General features: G+C 39.0%; 1 protein-coding gene across 1 annotated transcript in view; it reads left to right on the top strand.

Annotated features, from left to right (window-relative positions):
* TMEFF2 (transmembrane protein with EGF like and two follistatin like domains 2) overlaps positions 1-23,886 on the top strand; it is a 227,958-nt gene that overhangs the window by 172,236 nt on the left and 31,836 nt on the right. Inside the window, exons 6-7 of the mRNA XM_059168548.1 lie at positions 6,056-6,204; positions 6,935-6,994. Coding sequence (XP_059024531.1) covers positions 6,056-6,204; positions 6,935-6,994 — 209 coding nt within the window. The remainder of the gene's footprint in view (positions 1-6,055; positions 6,205-6,934; positions 6,995-23,886) is intronic.

Raw genomic sequence — 23,886 nt, forward strand, 5'->3', positions numbered from 1 at the left:
GTGCGTTATTCCAATTAATCTCCACAGTCTTGAGTGAGTATCTTCATTTTCACCGGCTCGAGGCAGTTAAGTAACTAGTCCAATGCCGTACAGCTAGTGACTGATCGCGTCGGTGAAACAGGTCTGTCTGAGACCGAACTCCAGGCGCGAGTCCCATTCCCCGTCTGCCGTTATTGGAATTAGACATCATTGTGATTCACGGCCGTCAGTCTGTCACCCAGGAATAGTCCCACTTGTTCAACAGGTGGTTCTGTTTTTGAAAGTTCGGACACCGCCCCAGAGAAGGGTCTCTCAGCTTAATTTCTCTTCATTCAGACCCCCATTGATGGGCTACCTGTTGCTCTAGACTTTTTCACAATAATCCCAAGACCTTCCATTTAATAGACGAACTTCAATCTTCTACCTTCTTATAAAGGGAGAGAGATTAATGGCAACTAAGCTTTTTCTGTGTACAAGATAACCCACGTCCGCCTTGGAAAACCTCACTGTAGTCCTTGGTAATGTGTCTGGAGAAGGGCATTATTCCTTCCTCCTAGATTTCAAAGCTAGAAGGATTGCCCTTCTCAAATTTAAAAACAAAACAAACCGAGCTCACATATATTGCCCGAGTAACAATGTAGCAGACCTGGTGGTCTTACCTCCCAGTCAATGCTTTTCCACACTCTGTATAGAGGCTTTTTGTTTCCAGTGGATTTTCACATCTCTTATTTCATTTTCCCCCTCACAAACCAGGCATTCCGGAATTGTAGTTTCTGTACAGATAAAATAATTATAATCAAGTTCCATCAAAAGGAGTACCATGAGAGTTAATGAGTAAATGGGCTTAAAGTATCGCAGGAGTCTTGAATGAAAAAAACACACTGTTTTGTCTGTTATTAATAGAATGCCGCTCATCCGTTACGGCTCTGAGGAGAGCACGGGCAGTGGCTCTGACCTCGTTTACTGGCCGGGCCAGAAAGGGTCTGCGTTATTAATAGCCGCAGGGACAGCCAGACTCAAGGGACACAGACCAGTCAAGGTTCAAAACTACCCAGAAAGCCGTCTTCACCACAGTACCATTGGGTACTTTAAAACTGATTAGCGATGTTGTACGGACAAAATTTGGAATGGGCAAGTCAAGGACCTTGGGGGAGGAACAAGTGACGGCATGTTTAGTAGATGAAACAAAATCTGGTGAAATTCGAGGGCGGCCACCGGCCAGACACATGAATAAGTGATTTCTACCTGGTGGCTTTGGTGTCCTCACACTCTGGAGGACAAGGAAGCATTTCCAAATGTGAGGGAAAGGGTTCCTTAACCCACTGCAGAACGTCCTTGGAGGAGCCGTTTCAGGAGAGGCAGGCTGTTGACTGAATGCCAAGCCCCCCACAAGGTTCACGAGCTAACTATGAATACATGTGGGCCATCGTAGACACCACCTTTTACTTCCTGTAATTTCAGTTCTTTACTCCATCAAGTGGTCTTTCTAAATCGCCAGATGCTCTGCTTCTCCCTACAATTCAGAGAACTAAGGTTTTCTTCAATGTTAATGTTCTTTGAAGGATTTCAGAGGGTAGTATTTCCACATACAGACCCTAAAATTATTATTTTCAAGTAGGGCTGATTCTTTTTCTTTGTAGCCTAGAAGAAAAGAGATCTATGTAATCGCAGTGTCAAAATGTCAAAAGACTGAGATAGATTGGAAAAAAGAAGAAAAGGAAAGAAAACACACACACACACACACACACACACACACACACACACACACACACACCCCCTTACAGGCACCCATGCAGTCCTCAGCCTTACAAACCCTTGGCTCACAGAAACTACCCGTGACATGCTGTAATTAACTAGTTACTCCTCTCAGAATGAATAATAATACAATTATTTGCCAAAAGCAGTGAAGAAGGGAGAGTTTCTGTTTTTAAAAATATCTGCCTTTCATTTCTGTAAAAAGAAAAACCCCGGATTAATTTACATAAGCTGCTACAGCGCGGAGTGACCTGCAATTTCACTGTTGCACTGTATGATAATTCTGTCACCTTTTTATCGGAGCCTTATATTTTTCAGCGGCTTGAAACAGTCATAAACTGACAAGTCACCACCATATTTAAATTATATTGGTTCTTAAAACCTGTACCTGAATACTGCAAAATATAAGAAGTGACCTGCGGGGTGAAACCTGTCCATTTCACAACTGTACTCTGCGGTCACTGAGTCACTAAGGGCTGGTGCCCTGTCTCCATCGTGGGACACAAATTCAAGGAGGGGGTGGCCTCTTTCAAGGTCCAAGTAGCACAGACTTAGGTGAGTGTGTTTGGACAGACCACCGGTTCTTCTCCCGTGTGCTCGTGTCTAGACAATAGCAACCCTCCTCCGCTCCCACGTCCATCCGGCCATTCCACAGTCGCCTCCTGATGACTTTCTGCGATGCGCTCTACCAGGTTCCAGAAGTTCAACGGTAAAAAAGACATATTGCCTTTAAGAAGGTTGCAGAAAGTAAAGGCATAAACTAGTAAACAGGCACGTTAAGAACGCAGTCAATGCCCCCACAGAGCCCATTCTCCGCACACACGTACGCAAATTCACGTACTCATATCAACACGAAAAACTCTCTGCCCCGTGAATCCGAACTTTAGAAAATTCCAGGCTCTTTGAAAGTTTTGAAAGAGCTACTTGGAAAAGAGTTGGTGCTAAAACTTAGAGTTAGTTGGAGTGTTCATTTGTGTGTACGTGTGTGTGTCTGTCTAAATGTATATTTTTATAAAAAGTAGAAACAACTTTATATCGAATTTTGTTAAGGATAAAATAGTGTAGGGGCGCCTGGGTGGCTCAGTGGGTTAAGCCGCTGCCTTCGGCTCAGGTCATGATCTCAGGGTCCTGGGATCAAGTCCCGCATCGGGCTCTCTGCTCAGCAGGGAGCCTGCTTCCTTCTCTCTCTCTCTGCCTGCCTCTCTGCCTACTTGTGATCTCTGTCTGTCAAATAAATAAAATCTTTACAAAAAAAAAAAGGATAAAATAGTGTAAACAATTGATGCCTTAAGTAGTCACATTCACTTAACTCATATCATTTGTTATTCATTCTAAGAATCGGGTATTAATTCAGAATGCCTTCAAACGAATATTCGCTGATACATCCCTATGATGCTACGAAGTCGGGACCGTCTGTTTGGGAGGACAGAGACTAAGAGGCATTGTGACTTAGATTCATAAAACCACGATGAATAGTCCAAGAGTAGACATAGCCTTATTTTTTCAAGTCCTATTCATCCGAGGTACTCTTTTAATTAGTTAATATTGGGAATTTGGGTCTGCCTTCTTTTTCATTGTACTGAACAATGTGTGGAACAGTGTTGGTTCTGGCATCAAACCGCCTGTACTGGAAATTAAGTTCTTCCCCATAAAAGCTATTTGACTTCTCCAAGCTTCAATTTTCTCATCTGTAAGCTGAAGATAGCAATAGTAGCTACCTCAGAGAGATAGAAGGATGAAAGGAGTCACAGGATATAAAGCACAATAACACTATCATTAAGTGAGCTACTATTATTATTGTCATTATTTGAGCTCAGTGAGAACATTTAATATCTGTCAAGAAAATTATTTAGCTACCCTATGTCTGTTTTTATGACAATATAGTAATGATAATTTATATTACTGCATCCTTTTTTAATAATATAGGACCAGGTTACTATATTTATTCATTTCATTTATCCACTACCTGCAGTTACTGAATGACTAGTGTACACAGAGTACTGGGTGGTGCAGGGAATACAAAGATAATTCAGGTACTATCAGCAGAGTTTCAGACTATTGTCCTGGAATCCTACACAGTTTTCCAACTAATTAAATTTAATAACTCAGATACTAAAAATAATTTGAGGATACCCGCAGAACCCTCATATCCTATATAATATACTCTTTAGATAGACAAGAAAACATGACTTTCTCTCTGTTCTGCTCTTAGTCATAGATAATTATGTTGATGTTTTTCAAGGAGATAGTCCCCAGAGTCTAACACAACAACAATAAGCTGTCTTGAAGGGAAAATAGAACCAACTTAAAACAAACAACCAAACAACCCACCATGTCCGTCTCCTCACCTTGTTATTTACCACAAATGGTTAAGGAGAGCAAGGCTGATCTACAAAGTCACTTTCCCAAACGCGCGGTGAGAAGGACCAAAAGCTCTTGAACACGTAGGCGGCGCTCGATCTCAGATCTTTCCGATGCCAAAGCAGGAACATCGGGGCGCAGGTCAGCTCACCACTTAACTAACCACTCGATGACTTAAGCATTCAGAGATGGTTACCATCTGTCCTAGCTCTTTGTTCCTAAGTATGTGAAAGTAAAAATAACCAAGTGCTGCTAAAGCAATTCTCTGACAAAAAATTAAGGGCATTGGCACTACTTCTGCCAGCACTTTCGACAGCGATTTAGGTAATTCTGATCCAGATGGCCTAAGGACACACTCTGAGAAGCGCTGGTGTGTAGACAAACCCTCTCTCACTTATTCAACAAATAGATCAAGCAGTGATTCCCAGGAGGTGAATCTGGTGCCAGGCTGACGGCCTAAGAAGGCAGAATCCTAGGCTCTACCCCCAGAGTTACTGGGGCCCAGAAACCTGCTTGTAAATTGGAATATTTAGAAGTTTTCCAGGAAATTCTAAAGCACAGCCTATGGTGAGAAGAAAGGGGTTATATGTTACTTTAGCACGTCCGTGGGTGGTCCTTGTTCCAGAATTTACTAGCTTCCTGACCTTATAATTGGGCTATCATTGGTCTATAAAATGGCTGTTGTGAAGATTAAATAAAGCAACGCACGTTAAGAACCCAGCGTGTAGTAAGCTAGTTGCTACTGTAATCATCATATTACATGCCCAGCTCTGAGTAAGAGCTACAGAAGTAAAATGTGAGTGAAGCATATAATCTATTTAGAAAAATAGCTTAATATTAATAGAAATTTAAAATACAAGGTTTTATTTTAAGGCAATAACATATTTATACACATAAAAATATTCTGAGTGGCAAAGTAGACTGTAAAATACAGAGAATTAGAACAACATAGGAAAAGTCATATAAAGTTTGCTAGAAATGTCTCATTCTTCTCATTCAGGCAAACTAATTCTCATTGACTCACTAACTTTCTATGTATATTATAGAAAAATATTAACATCGTGAGTGGTAATCAACTTGTGTTTATTACTTAGGGCTAGAATTAGAAAAAACCAGTGTGCCTCTGGGGAAGGGATCCATGGGACAGGTTTCAAGGGGCTCACACTCTGAAATTTTATGCAAAAAAGTTGTTTTGTGTGAGCATGAGTATTTCTGAAGACAGAGCCACATCTTTCATTTGATTCTCAAACTGTTTTATGCTCCCCCCAAGGTAAGGACCACCAAAGACCCCCGCTTAGCACGTCGCGCGCATTCCCTTGTAGCAGAGAGAACTCCTGGATGCGCCGCAAGCATCTCCCGGCTTGCTTTCTTGCAGATGTCCTCCCGCGCTCACCGTTCAGATACCCCGAGAATAGAAGTTCACACAGTAGGATCCCATCTGAGGAAGCGGTAAAGCAGACTTTCAGGGCGACCTCAGCCCGTACGAATTGTGCCGACATCAGCACATCAGTTTACCCACAGGTTTTTAAAGTTCCAATGGCAGAGATTTACTGATGATTATTTTCTGCATCTTCCCTTTTTTAAATTTGTTTTAATCCTTTTATCAGTCTTTTGAATTATTTTCAGTGAGTTAGTTCTGTGGTTCTTTCCCTCTGAGGTAGAAGAGTGAAGGAGCTTCCCTGCCAGGAGACCATTCAATTTTGCCGACTTGTATGTCGGCAACCTGGCAGTACTCCCACTTTCTCTGTTCTGGATAACAGGATAACAACATATGACGCTACTTTTTCTTTCTTTCTTTTTTTTTTTTTAATCGATTGAGGTGAATTGCTATATGACATTATATAAGTTTCAGGTAAATGAGCTTGTAATTTGGTATCCATATACACTTGGACGTGACCGCCATCTTAATCTAGTTACTATCCATCACCATTCACCCATTTTTACGTCTCTCTTCCTTTAGGTGTGTGTGCAACATCGACTGTTCTCAAACCCACTTCAATCCCCTCTGTGCTTCTGATGGGAAGTCTTACGATAACGCGTGTCAGATCAAAGAAGCATCGTGTCAGAAACAGGAGAAAATTGAAGTCATGTCGTTGGGTCGATGTCAAGGTAATGTTTGTACCAAAACTCATTTCCAAGAATGTTTTTAGTCTTAGTGTAGAAATGAAAAGTGAAGAGAACTCCTTATGAGGCGAGCTATTTCCTTTCCGGAGGACAATTCTGATCTATAATTGGTCGGAGAGTCTACTGTAGCATTCGTGGTGAGTGTAGGAGTTCGAGAGCCTATCCGCAGCAGCCCATATCTTTTCCTATATAATGGGACTGTATCTTCGCAATGCCGTAAACACAGAAGCCAATATTCAGCCGACATTCTCCCTGCACAGGGGGGAGAAAGGTCAAAGTCATCTTTAGCGAAGAATCTGAGGTTTTCTTAGAAAACCTTGAAATTAAAAACAAATCACACCATTTCCATGTATTGAGTCAATAGACATATTTCAAGTACGTTTTTTTAAAGCAGGGTGTATAAGAATGTTCTATTTTGTTTCTTACTCAGAAAGAAACAGTTCCTTGGTTTTTGACTTGTTATTCCTTTATCCATCTATCTCCGCTCTAATTGTGAAACTTCTCTTTGTCCCAAACTCTAGAAAGGTGATATCATTCTATTATTTGCTCTCAAGCAAATTGATGTAAATCTGTATTTGCATAAAGGTAGCTTAGAACTATAGTTGTAACTTTTCCTTAGTGACAGTGAAGGTACTATTGCTGGAAAAATATAAATTTGACATTAGATGTTTAAGAAGCAATTAATCAATATTAATTGTTATTTTTTTTAACACAGATAACACAACTACAACAACTAAATCTGAGGATGGGCATTATGCAAGAACAGATTATGCAGGTACATTATAAATTTTCTACCATAGAATATGAGCACTTCCATAAAAAAGAGTTGGGGGGAATTTTTTTTTTTTTTTTTTACCGTTAATCCTAAGTTGAATCTTGCAAGACTTCTGACATGTACTAATCTTCTCTTGTTTGACTCAAACTTTCAATAAGCAATGGTGAATTTATGTTGTAGCAAATAAAATGCCTTTTTTTTTCTTGCCAGAGTTAAAGCACTTGTCAAAAATGTCAGTAAGATAGAACTAACTTGTTTTGACAGTGCAAATGAGACAAATGACAAAACATTTATCAAATTAATGGGCACCAGTGGAAACTAATGCAGTTTTTGGCAGTATATTATAATGAATGCAAACATTCTTGTTTGAATTTCCATTAAAGTCAACAATAAAAAAGTTTGTTAGTCTCTAAATAGCTAGAAAGGACAGCTATAAATAATACAGGCTATCTCTTTAAATGCAAAGTTTAAAATTTATGTGTAACTTATTTTTAAAATAATAATTTATTTAAAAATAGTAATTTAGGGCGCCTGGGTGGCTCAGTGGGTTAAGCCGCTGCATTCGGCTCAGGTCATGATCTCAGGGTCCTGGGATCGAGTCCCGCATCGGGCTCTCTGCTCAGCGGAGAGCCTGCTTCCTCCTCTCTCTCTGCCTGCCTCTCTGCCTACTTGTGTTCTCACTCTGTCAAATAAATAAATAAAATCTTTAAAAAAAAAAAAAAAAAAGATTAAAAAAAAAATAGTAATTTATATTAAAAGTACAATGTAATGTCTGACTTAGGTAGAATTATCAAACATTTATAGAAAAATGTACATTTTATTTAGCAGTTCTAGAATATTATTTTGAGAATTATTCTATCTAATATAATTTTTCTAGGGTGAGAAATAACTTATGGGTATGCAAATAGGATTTTAACAAATTATTAAATTTTATAAAAATTTAGGATTAAAATATAAAAATAAAATTATTGATATGTAGAGTTTTGTTTTTTAAAGAGCTTTTAACTTAAATATTAAACAGTGATCACTAGATTTTTGGCCAGTAGTCAACCAAGAAATGCTTCTTATATTTCAAGATAGGTGTTATCATTCATTTTTCCTGAAATTGTATTTTAATAATATTTTTGATTTATTTTTATATACAAAATTAATCTCAATGAAATTGAGATCAGATGTTGTACTATGGATACTTCCCACCTCTCAGAATTTAGAAATAACAAAAAAGGTTTTTTTTTAATTCTTCATTTTTATCTCAATGGTTTTCAACATGTAAATGAAACTTTTCATGTGCTAGAAGCCTGGAATTATCCTGGACAATGATACATGGAAAAACATTAACTCTACTATGATAGAGCTGTTCCCAAATGCCCAGAAGAGATAGAAGCAGGGAGGGATTCCTTGGAAAGAACAGTCCATGGTCAATAAGTTCGGGAGAAATTCAGATGAACAGATGACTTTCTCACTCAGGACACCTCACAGCTCTTGTGCGCACTGTAAAATTTTTAAGAGATACACACCTTTTATTTATTTATTTTTTAGTTTTTGTTTTAATATATACAAAGTACACCCAAATGTAGGCTGGGTAGTATAATGAAGCAAACGTACTCACCACTCGATGCAGTAACACCAGCCCATGGCTAATCTCGTCCCATTGCCAACTGCATCCTCTTTAGCATTTTCAGAATATGTGGAAAGAAATCCCAGAAATTGCATGATCTTATTCATAAATACTTTAGCCTGCAATTCTAAAAGAGCAACATTTTTAAATAAAATTGGGTTATTATCACACCTAAAATAATTATTAATAATTCCTTAGAGTGAATAGCTTTAATCAAACTTGTTTGAAAAATAACCCATGTTTTTGCGGCACTTTTGAGTACTGGTGTTCCCCAAAATGCACTTTGGAATATGCTGATTCATAGGAAAGTATTAAAAGTGATAAAAGATCATGAAAAATCAAGGTCTGAGACTAATATTATACGTTTTAAATGTTAAATGGATAAAATTTCAATTCTGTATTTTGTTATAAACAATAGCTTTATCTCAAAGGAATTGTAAGCTACTACCTGGCATATTTAATTTTACTGTGGCCTAAAGTTTTTGAAGATTTCATAAAGATTTCACTTTCATATAAAAAGTTACTAATTGTGCTTAAAATACTTTTATACTTGTTTTGTAAACTAATTCACTTGGAAAAAAATCTTCAAAAATGAACATTATGTGAATAACTTCGCTACTGAAACATTAGTCTTTGGACTCCTAGGAAAATCAAGTTTCTCCCTGAAACAAAGACCTGGTCAAGTTGATTAGCATCAATATGCAAGTATTTGTGAGTTTATAAAATTGTACATTACATATCATATTGGAGTTTACCACTCTGTCATTTTCATTCATGTTACCTTTTTACAGAATGCCCATTTTCAAAGAGATAGGGAGTTAAATTTTTCTTCTAAAAAAATCGCATTTGAATTTGGTTTCAAACAGATAATTTTTTTTAAGAGTTTATTTATTTATTTGACAGAGATCACAGGTAGGCAGAGAGGCAGGCAGAGAGAGAGAGAGAGGCAGAAACAGGCTCCCTACTGAGCAGAGACCCATGTGGGGCTCAATCCCAGGACCCTGGGATCATGACCTGAGCTGGAGGCAGAGGCTTTAACCCATGGAGCCACCCAGGCGCCCCCAGATCATTTTTTTTTTTAAGAATTTCAAACCACACCCAGTGCTCCATGCAATACGTGCCCTCCATAATACCCACCACCAGGCTCACCCAACCCTCTGTCTCGCCCAACCCTCCAAAACCCTCAGTTTGTTTCTCAGAGGCCACAGTCTCTCATGGTTTGTCTCCCCCTCCGATTTCCCCCAACTCACTTCTCCTCTCCATCTCCCAGTGTCCTCCATGTTATTCCTTATGCTTCACAAGAAAGTGAAACCATATGGTAATTGACTGTTTGCTTGACTTATTTCACACAGCATAATCTCTTCCAGTCCTGTCCATGTTGCTACAAAAGTTGGGTATTCATCCTTTCTGATGGAGGCATAATACTCCATAGTGCATATGGACCACATCTTCCTTGTCCATTCATCCGTTGAAGGGCATTTTGGTTCTTTCCACAGTTTGGCAACTGTGGCCAATGCTGCTATGAACATTGAGGTACAGATGGCCCTTCTTTTCACTACATCTGTATCTTTGGGGTAAATACCCAGTAATGCAATTACAGGGTCAGAGGTAGCTCTATTTTTAATTTTTTTTTTAAGATTTTATTTATTTATTTGACAGACAGAGATCACAGGTAGGCAGAGAGGCAGGCGAGGGGCGGGGGTGGGCGGGAAGCAGGCTCCCTGTTGAGCAGAGAGCCCCATGCGGGGCTTAATGCGGGGCTCAATCTCAGGACCCTGAGATCATGACCTGAGCTGAAGGCAGAGGCTTTAACCCACAAAGCCATCCAGGTGCCCCTATTTTTAATTTCTTAAGGGATCTCCACACTGTTTTCCAAAGTGGCTGCACCAACTCGCATTCCCACCAACAGTGTAAGAGGGTTCCCCTTTCTCCATATCTTCTCCAACACTTGTTAGTTTACTGTCTTGCTGATTTTGGCCATTCTAACTGGTGTAAGGTGGTATCTCAATGTGGTTTTGATTTGAATCTCCCTGATGGTTAATGATGATGAACATTTTTCATGTGTCTGATAGCCGTTTGTATGTCTTCTTTGGAGAAGTATCTGTTTATGTCTTCTGCCTATTTTTTGATGTGATTATCTGTCTTGTGGGTGTTGAGTTTGAGGAGTTCTTTATAGATCTTGGATATCAGCCCTTTGTTTGTATTGTCATTTGCAAATATCTTCTCCCATTCCCTGGGTTGCCTCTTTGTTTGTTGACTGTTTCCTTTGCTGTGCCGAAGCTTTTGATCTTGAAGAAGTCAATGAAGTTCATTTTCGCTTTTGTTTCCTTTGTCTTTGGAGTCATATATTGAAAGAAGTTGCTATGGCTGATGTCTAAAAGGTTACTGCCTATGTTCTCCTCTAGGAGTTTGATAGATTCCTGCCTCACGTTGAGGTCTTTGATCCATTTCAAGTTTATCTTTGTGTATGGTGTAAGAGAATGGTTGAGTTTCTTTCTTCTACGTACAGCTGTCCAATTTTCCCAGCACCATTTATTGAAGAGACTGTTTTTTGTTTTTTTTTTCCTGCTTTGTCGAAGAATATTTGACCACAGAGTGGAGGATCCAAATCTGGGCTTTCTACTCTATTCCACTGGTCTAGTGTCTGTTTTTGTGCCAGTACCATGCTGTCTTGGTGATCACAGCTTTGTATTAAAGCTTGAAACCAGGCAACGTGATGCCCCCAGTTTTATTTCTCTTTTTCAACATTTCTTTTAGCAATTCAGGGTCTCTTCTTGTTCCATACAAATTTTAGGATTGTTTGCTCCAGCTCTTTGAAAAATGCCAGTGGAATTTTGATCAGGATGGCACTGAAAGTATAAATGGCTCTAGACAGTATAGACATGTTAATAATGTTTATTCTTCCAATCCCTGAGCATGGAATGGTCTTCCATCTCTTTGTGTCTTCTTCAATTTCTTTCATGAGTGTTCTGTAGTTCCTTGAGTACAGATCCTTTACCTCCTTGGCTAGATTTGTTCCCAGTATCTTATGGTTCTTGGTGCTATAGTAAATGGAAATGATTCTATAATTTCCTTTTCTATATTTTCATAGTTAGTATATAAGAAAGCAACTGATTTCTGTACATTGACTTTGCATCCTGCCACATTACTGAATTGCTGTATGAGTTCTAGTAGTTTGGTGGTGGAATCTTTTGGGTTTTCCATGTAAAGTATCATGTCATCTGTGAAGAGAGAGAGTTTGACTTCTTCTTTTCCAATTGGAATACCTTTTATTTCTTTTTGTTGTCTGATTGCTGTTGCTAGGACTTCTAGTATTATGTTGAACAACAGTAGCGAGAGTGGACATCCTTGTTGTGTTCCTGACCTCAAAGACAAGGCTGTCAGATTTTCCCCATTGAGAATGATATTCACTGTGGGTTTTTCACAGATAGATTTTATGAAGTTGAGGAATGTTCCCTCTATCCCTATACTTTGAAGCATTTTAATCAGGAATGGATGCTGTATCTTATCAAATGCTTTTTCTGCATAATTGAGAGGGCCATGTGGTTCTTTTCTCTTATTGATTTGTTCTACCACATTGATTTGTGAATATTGAATCACCCTTGTATCCCAGAGATAAATCCCACCTGGTCATAGTGGATAATCTTTTTAATGTACTGTTGGGTCCTATTAGCTAGGATCTTGTTGAGAATCGTGGCATCCATATTCATCAGCGATATTGGTCTGAAATTCTCCTTCCTGATGAGGTCTTTGCCTGGCTTGGGGATCAGGATAATGCTGGCTTCATAAAGAGTCTGGAAGTTTTCCTTCTCTTTCTATTTTTTGAAACAGCATCAGGAGAATAGGTATTATTTCTTCTTTGAATGTTTGGTAGAATAGCCCAGGGAATCCGTCAGGTCCTGGGCTCTTATTTTTGGGAGAGGTTTTTGATCACTGCTTCAATCTCGTTATTAGATATTGGTCTATTCAGGTTGCCAATTTCTTCCTGATTCAGTTTTGGAAGTTTACAGGTTTCCAGAAATGCATCCATTTCATCTAGGTTGCTTAACTTACTGACACATAACTGTTGATAATAATTTTTGATGATTGTTTCTATTTCCTTGGTGTTAGTCATGAGATCTCCCTTTTTATAATTTTATTAATTTGAGTCCTCTCTCTTTTCTTTTGGATTAGTTTGGCCAGTGGTTTATCGATCTTATTGATTCTTTCAAGAAACCAGCTTCTAGTTTTGTTGATGCATTCTACTGTATCTCTAGTTTCTATCTCATTGAACTCTGCTCTAATCTTGATTATTTCCCTTCTTGTGTGTGGGGTTGGCTTAATTTGTTGTTGAGTCTCTAGTTATTTAAGGTGTAAAGAGAGCTGGTGTATTTTGGATTTTTCAGTTTTTTTGAGGGAGGCTTGGATGGCTATGTATTTCCCCCTTACTACTGCCTTTGCCGTATCCCATGGGTTTTGGACCAAAGTGCTTTCAAACTCATTGGTTTCCACGAATTGTTTAAGTTCTTCTTTGATTTCCTGGTTGACCCAAACATTCTTAAGCAGGGTGGTCTTCAGCTTCCAAGTGTTTCAATTCCTTCCAAACTTTTTCTTGTGGTTGAGTTCCAGTTTCAAAGCATTGTGGTCTGAGAAAATGCAGGGAAAAATCTCAGTCTTTTGGTATCAGTTGAGCCCTAATTTGTGACCCAGTATGTGGTCCGTTCTGGAGAAAGTTCCATGTGTGCTCCAGAAGAATGAGTATTCTGCTGTTTTAGGGTGGAATGGTTTGTATATATCTACGAAGTCCATCTGGCCCAACGTGTCATTCAATGCTCCTGTTTCTTTATTTTCTGCTTGGATGATCTGTCTGTTACTGAGAGTGGTGTCAAACATAATTTTTGACCTTCAGTGTCATTTCTTTTAGTTGGCATCATTTCCTATCTTATTGCATTATTGAACATGAGAAGGAAAGAGAATATATTTTTAAATCTGTGCAAATGAAAACACTTCAGACCCTCAGTGTTGCCCAAGGTCTGCTAGTTTGGCATCAGATTTATCTAGTAAATTCCATAGAAAAACTTTTAAAATAAAAGTAAAGTTTAAAAATACATGTTTGTTTGAAATCCAAATTTAAGACAGGAACAGAGATAATGTCAATCGAAGCTTGCAATTCCTAATTAAGCACTGATTACCTACTTTAAAACTCTCACAGAAGTTAATTTAGATCCCTTTATCTTCATTCCAATCTTATTAAAACACATTGTATACCCCTCATTAGACAATATTTAAATAATAGCCACATCCCTCAACATTTCCAGGCTTTCAGTAGTATTTACATTTTCATACATTTTAGAATACAAACTTTGGAAAAATAAAAGGATCCAAATGGAGCCTCAGTATGTCACTGTCCTCTTAATTTCTGTTTCACATTTTCAAATCTCCCCAAGAAGGGAAAACAGGAACTGTGTGACTCACATTCCTAGAAGTTTGCTATCTGCTCACAAGCTCATTTAATGTCACAGCCAATTCCCTCGTTAGACAGACATCGATGGACATTCCCACTGGGGGGGAAGTACCGATCTTAACACACTCTCATTTTTTCTTAGATGTTGTTAATAGGAGAGGTTAAAAAACCTTTAGCAACACCCCTATTTTTCCTGTTTGAACCTACCTTATTGTTGTTAGTACAAAAATCACACATTACTGATTACAAAAATGAAAAATAATTTAGAGAGCCTAAATCTAAAAATAAATAAGCTATGTCTCGTATTTAATGTCATTTACAAAATAGAGACTTCAGTAAGGACGAGCAAGGGCCAATTCACAAAAAACAAACAAACGAACGAACAAAAACGAGTATAAAGAGAGCCATGCCTCCAACAAGACTAAGGGGAGGTAAACCGAACTTGGGCTGAGCTATGAGTTCCAAGATATACCTGAAATGGACTCTAGGAAATCAAAGAACTTGCCAAGTCATCCCAGCCAGCATTACTTTCTGGTTGTACTTGATTTGGGTCTCTATTCTGCCCTCTCTTGTTTAATGAGACCCAAGGCTAGTGAGTCCTGAATCAGGAGCTTTGGATCTGTTTCAAGGCAGAGTGACAGGATCTCTGTCTGATAAGCTAAACAGGCGACTTAATGTCATTCTCCCTTCATCGGTCTAAGACTTGGGCTTCCATTTAGGTCTTTCTCTTTACTTGCAGAAAGGCTCAGGGAATAAAATTTTATAAAGCCACAGAGCTGGAGCTTTAGGGATTTCCATTGTTTTAAAATGCTAATATTAAACTTTCCTTCTGGAAGTTTTTATAAATAGCATATTTTATAAATAGCAAATGTTTTACACCTCTTTGAAATCTGCAACATTTTCTTTTAAAAAAAAGAATTTCCCCTCGTGTCTTGGAATGAAAAAGTGAAGTTTAGCCATTTTGTTTTTCTTCATCTGGTATGTGTATTTTCTGACTGTTTTGCTTTTCTGTCTAAAAATCTGATCATGCTTCAAAAAAACTAGCTCCATATTTTTCCAGTGAAAATGTACTTAATTTTATATATTGTTCGATGTAAAAAATAGACACATACACATAAATATACACACGAAAAGCAAAACAAACCACAAACTTAAATGATTTTGTCTTTTATCATCTAGAAAATAAAATGAATTTTCTTTTATGAAATTCTGTACCAGTTTCCAAAAGGATCTGTAGTGGTTTGTAATTAAAATATATTCAATAAGCTCATTTAAAGAGAAAGTGAAAACGTAAGGCAGAATTGTAGAGGAAAATGATTATAGCACCTGCATTTAGCCCTGAGCTTCCTTGCAACCAACGTGAAAAGAGAAAATATGATTTAATCAGGTCATTTGGCAAATATTTAGAGTCCCTGCTACACGCACTCCACTGGCCTTTACAAAGGTGAACTCTTCATTCTGAGGGCTCTGCCAAAAGGGAACTTGGGTTTCCATTGTCTGACAGAAAGATGAATAAATAATTCGTTCAGAAACCAGACACATAGTTTCTCTAATGCTAAGTTTTTAAAAGAAATATTTGGCATAGATCTCCTTACCGCTGGAAAACATAGAATGGGTAGTATCTTCCTTCAATAGTGATTTTTATAAAATAAGCCAAAGCTTTTCACATGGCCGGGATTTTTTACAACAACTATTTGTAAGATTCTATCTTACATATTCCATCACATTGGAATATGTGTAAGTCCACAATAGTCTTTCTGTGGCAGATTAAATAATATATTTATGTGTATTTCCAAATTGGAAAAAAAAAACAAAACCCACAGAGTACTAAGGGCAATGGTTTTGAGGGGGAGTGTGTTCAGCGTATTTTCTTCATGGATCTACAAGTCTAACAGGAACTGGATTTGCAGAACAGTCAGAAAGCCTGGACAAAGATAAAAAATATGTTAAATTATAGTATGTATATGGGGAAAATAAATTTCCCCTGCTTTTATTAGCAGTTAACAAGAAAAGGTAGCCTTGAGTCATCTCCACAGCCTTGGAAGGGAGCCAGGTCTGCCACCCTGAGTCTAGGTGCAGGCGTGTGTGGAGTCTGTTTTCCTATTGTGCATTACGCTGTGCCCTCCACCGTTTCTCTTAACGTTGAGGGAGCCTTAATTTTTAAGGAAATTTTGTCTTTAAAATTCCGGGGTGCCTGGGTGGTTCAGGCATTAGGCAACCACCTTCGGCTGAGGTCATGATCCCAGGGTCCTGGGATGGAGCCCCGCTTTGGGCTCCTTGCCCCGCAGGAAGGCTGCTTCTGCCTCTCCCACACCCCTGCTGTGTTCCCTCTCTCACTCTCTCTCTCTCTCTGTCTGTCAACTAAATAAATAAAATCTTAAATATAAAGAAACCTCTTCCTTATCTTTGAGCAATAATTTAGATATTAAGCTCAGATCTAAAAGAAGACAGAAAGAAACCAGAAACATACATTCAAACCAAGTTCCATACATCCTGGATTCCATTGACTCCTTTGTCCACACTGAGAGGAAACGGACGTCTGGAAAGGGCACCTAGTCTAGGTCAATCGTCGTAACAACTTGCTCTCGGCAGAAGCCTTTGCAATTTACCAAGGCCTTCCGCGTCCACTGTCTCCTTCCGTCTTGATGGCAGAAACGTGAGGGAGATACTAGATGCATTTGACAGGTGAGAAATGAAGGTTCAGGGGGATTAACTAAAAAGGGAGCATGAGGTAGAGCTAAGGTTCAAACCGTCATCACTAATTTGGGAATCCAGCTGAGTGCGAATGGTGTGCGACCAGAGAAGTGTCACTACCTAACATTCTGAGAGACTTTGGGACCCACTCTGCACCTTAGAGGTTAACCCCTTGAGAGTTCCAGACTCAGGAAGGTTTCACCGTGACATCTGCTTTGCCATGAAACGCTCCAAAGGGTTCTCCTCTCTCTGATTTGTCGACATCTCACAGGCATCTTACAAGCACCGTCTGGTTTGATTCTTAAGTTTTACTGTTCTGTTCCTATCTCCCCACATAGACAAGAGAAACTAAAGAGAAGCGTTTGTTACCAAGTGATCCTACATTAATAGAAAATGTGTGTGTGATACTTTCTAGGTTTACAAAGGCCCGTTCACATTACCTTCTTTGCTCTCACGTCAATCCGATAAAACAGGGTTACAAATACTGGGAGAAGCAAAATTGTAGCTCCCAAAAGCTAAACGGTTGCCCCGGACCTTATGCAGCATTTTGGCCACTGACCACCCACCCATGAGAATACAGCACTTGCTCAATTTACCTACTACCTGCCTCGATGACTCTCGCACTGTCTGTGTACCGACATGAATATCAAGTGGTTACATATCACATTTATAACATGAATTAATTCAGTCATGTGGAAAAAATCTGCATTTAAAATGGAAGCTTTCTCCATTCGCTCCTGAACACAAGGAAGGCTTCACCAGAAAGGGTGCTATGTCTAGGCCAATAATTTGATCTGTAGGAAAGAAAGAAATAGCAGCAAACGCAGGCAGCAGCTTGTAGCACAAATATTGGTATCAGCAGTGAAATAAATAAAAACGTTTGCCTAGGCTATTATACTGCCACCAGACTAGCCTAGAATATTTAAGCTCAGGAAATGAATTAAGATGTCAAGATTTTCTCAAGTTTTCTGAGGGAAAGTGTCTCAATTCAAGTATTTTCCCCTCTGGGATTTACATTAGAGTGCTGCAAAATTCATAAAGCTTTCTATGAACTCTAACTCACAATTTTTCCTGCTCTCTTGAACTTCTGTGCTTTCATTGTGTTCCCCATAAAATCACGTAGCCAGTCATCTGTAATATTATGTTATGTTCATGGTTATAGATAAACACAGAAATAGTATTTGCAACACAGATGAAGGCTTTCTCCTGACGAGTTGCCTTGGGCCCTGGTAGACTCTGGAAAACTTTGTGTTTCTGCCCCAGTTCATAAATGCATTCTGCATCATTTATGTGCACTTTTCCCTATTTGAAATGCTTCTTCCTGAAGCAAATTGCTCACCTGGAGGTGTTACTCATCTACCTTTCTCTTCCATTAAGATGTGGCAGAAAGTTCAGGGGTTAAGACCACTAAAAACAAGGCAGGGCTGAGTTTAAACACTGGCCATGATTTTGATGATTTTACCTTGAGCCAATTAATTGAGCTTTTGGAGCCTCAATTTTTCCATCTGTCAAATGGACATAAGAAGCCTACTTCCTTACTGTTAAAGTTTGAATTAAAAGACGTGATAGATGATATTAGCAAGAAACAAGTAGGCCAGCTGTTGTTACTATTTTCCTGTTGCTCTGACCGTTGAAAATTTATTTATGGGAACTATAACACATCATAAGGGCTACGATCTGTCCGTATGATACATACTCAGAGTTTTTGTACAAATATTTCCATTTATGACTCATACAATTGCAAAAGGCTCACTTTTTTTTCCCTCGTCAAGACAAATAGCTTGTTGCCAGATATTCTGGCTGACTTTTTGATTCATCTATAAAAAGTATTCATTGAGCACGTACCGTTTACAGGTCTTCAGCACGCTGATGGGTCGCGTGACTGACTTTTCAGTCTTCTTGCAGTCAGTACAATTTTATGTAGGGTACAGTTCAATCCCTTTAAAATAATACGACCACCGGATTATTAAAACATGAAAATCAACTAGAAATTTAGTAGGAGGACATAAGACTTGACTGAACTGCAAGATAATGATACCATTTCTGTTTCTTTCTTACTTGATCTTTGAAATTAGTCATTTATAACCCAGGATGTATATATGAAAGACCTACATTTTCATTATTGAAAAGAAACCTATGTAGTGGGTGGTCATAATGATGGGAAAGCATCAAGCAAAAATAACAGGAATGTGTATATAAGAATTTATGTTTATTATGAAAAACATTATTTCCACTCAGAAGAGTTAATGTTTATATATCATCAATCAGGACACACACACACACCTTGACGAGTCCGAGCATGAAGGTCAGAGAGACAGCTCTTTTCCCTGATGATTGGTTTTTGTTGTTTTGTTTAGCACAGGAGAAAAAGAGGAAACGCTAGTTGAACGCAAACATGTAGGTATGACTAGTGAAAGTGACCTACTTCTCCACCTTAACTCACCATTTCACTTCAAGCACATCATTTCCATTCCCAAGAAAAGTGGCATAAGTATGGCCAGAATGTGAGAAACTGGAAGATGAGTAAGATTTGTCCAGATGTTCTGCATAATTTCAAGACCCACTGTTTCCAATAAAACTAATAAATAGAATTCAGGCAGTTTCAAAAAAATGAAATATCCAGAGCACATTGATCGCTGCTTTTGTTAATGAGTCTGATATGCTTCAAATATATGAACCCACATTATCAAGCACATTAGAAATTCAGTTCTCACATCTTTTTTTTTTTTTTTTTTTAAAGATTTTATTTATTTATTTGACAGAGAGAAATTACAAGTACACTGAGAGGCAGGCAGAGAGAGAGAGAAGGAAGCAGGCTCCCCGCTGAGCAGAGAACCCGATGCGGGACTCGATCCCAGGACCCTGAGATCATGACCTGAGCTGAAGGCAGCGGCTTAACCCACTGAGCCACCCAGGCGCCCTCAGTTCTCACATCTTGATGATTTGAGACTGTGTACAAATATAATCAACTAAAAATATTTTCAAATATCTGTGAAACTAAAAATCTCTCAGAAAAATTGTGTTTCTAAACATTGTTACTTATTTCAAGGGTCATAGCTTGTTCCCCCTAGTTGTTCATTTGGAAATTGCTTAGACTTTTAGTTTGAACACAGATGTCATCAAGAGAAATCTAACTGGTGAGCCAAACTCCAGGCATAGCAGCATATGCAAATCAGTGATAAGGCTTAAGGGAAGAGATGGTCCATTAACCTGATAACACAGTAATAAGGACCAGGAAGGTCAGCACCCAGTCCTACCTCTGAGTCCTGAGATACAGAAGAGGGTAGAGAATATGGCCACCTTGTGAGAAAACTAAAGGGATGTGGTATTCAAGGAGAAAGTCATTCAGGATGCAAGAAGAGAGATGAAAATCTCAGTGAAACTTCTGAGGTTGGGGGCAGTTTGCGGATTGTGGAGCACAGTTCCTGGTGAGCTTTGGGAAATGGATGGAAATTAGGGGCAGAAAGATAGGCTTAGTCCAAAGTAGAGAACCAGCAATGGCAGCACATCAGGGACATGGTGACTCGGTGGAGATGGACAACTGGGACAGGAAAAGTCAGGAATTGGGATATTGACTAAATTCATTATAAAAGCTCTTGGACTTGTAGACTTAGAAATCTGAATTTTCAAAACACCAAGAGTAAGCTGTTGTTCACAGTAAACTTAAATTAACCAAATTCAATGTCTGTGTATTGATTTGCAATGAGAAAGCATTACCTGGAAGACTTGGGTCTCTTGACCAATGTGTTCTCTTCTTAGGGTTGAGTTCTCTGAGAAGTCCTGTCATAATGAGTGAGCCTGAGTAGAAGATACGTTTTTCAGATGTTTAAGGTATCCAGCTAAGATGCAAATGACTACATAGTAAGGATACCCCCACCCTCAAATCGGGATAAGTGCCTTTGGCCTGGACATCCTCAGAGCTTACCTAACAGTAGTGCCCTGTGTTATTCTCCTTTGTCTGGGTTTCCATTTCCATTTCTAGCTAATGCTTGTCCGTTCTACCTCTTTTCCTAGATACAATAAATTTAATCAGATTAAAGTTAGGCTGGTTCTCCCAGGAGAATTTGATGACTTTAAGGCATTCTGGTGCTCTTGAAAAGTACAGAGCAATCTTGTTCTCCTTAGTTCTGAATTCCTCTGGGATGTCAATGAACATCCCTGGAAATGACAACATTAGTATAGAACGTCAGCATTAGCCATATTGGGCTGGTAGGCCCTTCCTCACGGAGCTTACAAAAGTTTTTACACAAAGTTAACTTCGAAGACCATTCTTGAACATGTAATCCAAAGACATCTGACCAATAACAGAGAAGAATGAATAAATCTTAGAAAGCAAGTTTGATATTTTTGGTATTTTCTGAGATAATTCTGAGCATTTGTGCTGACAAATATCCTTTCTGGTGACAATGGTAATGTTTAATTCCCTAAAACAAATAGAATGAATTTATTAATTATCCCACACAGAATGAGATGGAGAGTTCTGCAAAGAGTTGTGAATGCATCATCAATGTTCAACGGTGTTACATAATAATTCCTGTAAAATATATTCCAGGCCACTAAAACAACAACAACAACAACAACAACAACAACAAAAACACTGTTTCTCCACTTTCTTGTACAGGTCATTATCCCAGGGTCCTGGGATCGGACCGAGCCCCGCATCAGGCTCTCTGCTCAGCGGGGAGCCTGCTTCCCTCTCTCTCTCTGTCTACCTCTCTGCAGATCTTCTGATCTCTGTCAAATAAATAAAATAAAATCTTTAAAAAAATTTCATTTAGTAATTGAAATAAATGTCTAACTAAAAAAGAAAATTAATCTTTAAAAATCACTCCAAAAATGAAGCTTAAAAACAAGCCCCATTTGTCTTCCAGAAATTAAGTATTCCAGAAAGAGCACGTTATTCGTCTATAGAGTTTAAACCCACAGGCAATTAGTGTTCTGTCAGGCCGTCCACATCCAAATCCACTTCTGCTGACGGACTGCTCATGTAGTGTCACAATTATTTTACAAATCTTGCACCACTGTTTGTTTGTTTGTTTTTCCTATTTATTCTTCTGTTATTTGCAGAGCCCCAGGGAAGCTGGAGGTTTCCAGTTGTTTGAAATAGTCTCTAAGCAAATCGCACCCCTGTCCTCACATCCCTAGTTACTCATCCTTCCCCAGGGTTGGCACGTAAACCTTTGCTGTGGCTTCTGGTTTTTAGTGAAATCTAGCTGCGGAAGCATGAGAAAGAAGTAGCAGGCCAGGGACGCTTATCTACGGGGTAGTTTTAGTAAAGTCTCCACATTGTCTTCTGTAAGTACGACAGTCGGTAGTGATCATAACACCCCATCAACAACCATAAGCAACCACTGACTCTTGGTTATCTCAGTAGATTATCAGGCCTCTGTTCTAACTTTCTAGCTGGCTGCTTTCTGCAACATAGCATGTTTCTTACCTGTTCACTTTGGCCCTGAACTGGCCTTAGGGAACACGGCTAATTGTCATGTTACCCTAAGAAAGCCATTGACCTCTTTTTTTTTTTTTTTTTTTTAAGATTTTATTTATTTATTTGAGAGAGAGAGATCCAAAGCGGGCAGAGAAAGAGAGAGAGAGGAGGAAGCAGGCTCCCCGCTGAGCAGAGAGCCCGATGTGGGGCTCGATCGCAGAACCCCAAGATCATGACCTGAGCCGAAGGCAGCGGCTTAATCCACTGAGCCACCCAGGCGCCCCAACCATTGTCCTCTTTATTATAATTGTGATTATCATCATCGTCACCAGGAAAACAATACCACTGGAATAAGACTACTTGGTTTACTCCCAAATCAACTAGAAATTGTTTATCTCCTTCTTTGAATTCTCCACCAAACTGTTCTCCAATAACAGGAGAAGTCCTATTTATTTCTGAATTCTGTTTGGATTTCAGAGCACATGACTTGCAAATAGCATCCTCTACAAGTGGCCGTATGGGTAAGAATGCAGAAACTTGGCTTAGTCTTATCTCTAGGGCACGCTGACTTCAAGCTAACTGGACATATTTAGGCTCTCAGAACCTCAGTTTTCCCATGAGTAAAATTTGATAATATTATTTTTTTTTCTGGGTTTAGGATTCTATAACCAAGTATGTAGCTTTAGTTCAGAAATCAGGAACTGGAGGGAGAGTTACTGACCATTACCTCACGACAGAGGTCCTCAAATAGGGTGACGTTTGAGAATGTCTAGAGACGTTTTTGACGATCTGGGAGAGCAGAGGTACTGCTTGCTTCTAGTGGGTGGAGGACAGGGGAGCTGCTGACCGTCCTTCAATGCACAGGACAGGGCTCCACAACAAAGAATTATCTAGCCAAAATGCGAGTCGTTTGAAAACCCTGCTTTGTAGTGTTAGAAACTATGGTCACGCATATATAACATGGGTTCTAGAAATTAAGTGACACTATGAAGTCCAGAGCTGGGTTTTCTGAGCATTTTTCAATTCTTCTGTGCCCCAAAGGAGATACAACCCCAAACAATGGATCATTGTCTTAGTCCAAACCTTTTATCTCACTGCTTCAAACACACACATTCTTTTTCTAAAATGACAATGGTCTCATTAATAGAAATGTGCTTCAGTGGGGGCGCCTGGGTGGCTGAGTCATTAAGCATCTGCCTTTGGCTCAGGTCATGATCCCGGGGTCCTGGGATGGAGCCCCTGCATAGGGCTCCCTGCTTGGCGGGGAGCCTGCTTCTCCCTCTCCCACTCCCACTGCTTGTGTTCCCTCTCTCACTGTGTCTTTCTCTGTCAAATAAATAAAGTCTTTTTTAAAAAGTGCTTTAGGGACTCACAAATAAGAGGGAATATCGGTTTCTGAAAAGACTCATCAGAATAATAAAAAATTCATCTAGCTATAAAGGAAGTTATATCCTTTGTTATTGTAAGTAATTAAGCAAAGTCTCCGTCATAATTGGACCCTTACCTTATTCACTGTTCTTGACTAATGTCTAATAACCTGGATCCCTGCTTTGCTTTCGTTCAAAGTTGTGTCACCTTTTAGTTCACATTCGCTGTTCCTTACAGATTTTGGCCAAACTGCTGACCTATCTGAAAGATCTTTAATGATACTCGTTGAGAAGCCAAAAGCAACTAATTCAAAGCTTCTTTTTATTATCCGGCACTTGCAC

Source organism: Mustela lutreola, chromosome 3, assembly GCF_030435805.1.
Source record: "Mustela lutreola isolate mMusLut2 chromosome 3, mMusLut2.pri, whole genome shotgun sequence".
NCBI lineage: Eukaryota > Metazoa > Chordata > Mammalia > Carnivora > Mustelidae > Mustela > Mustela lutreola.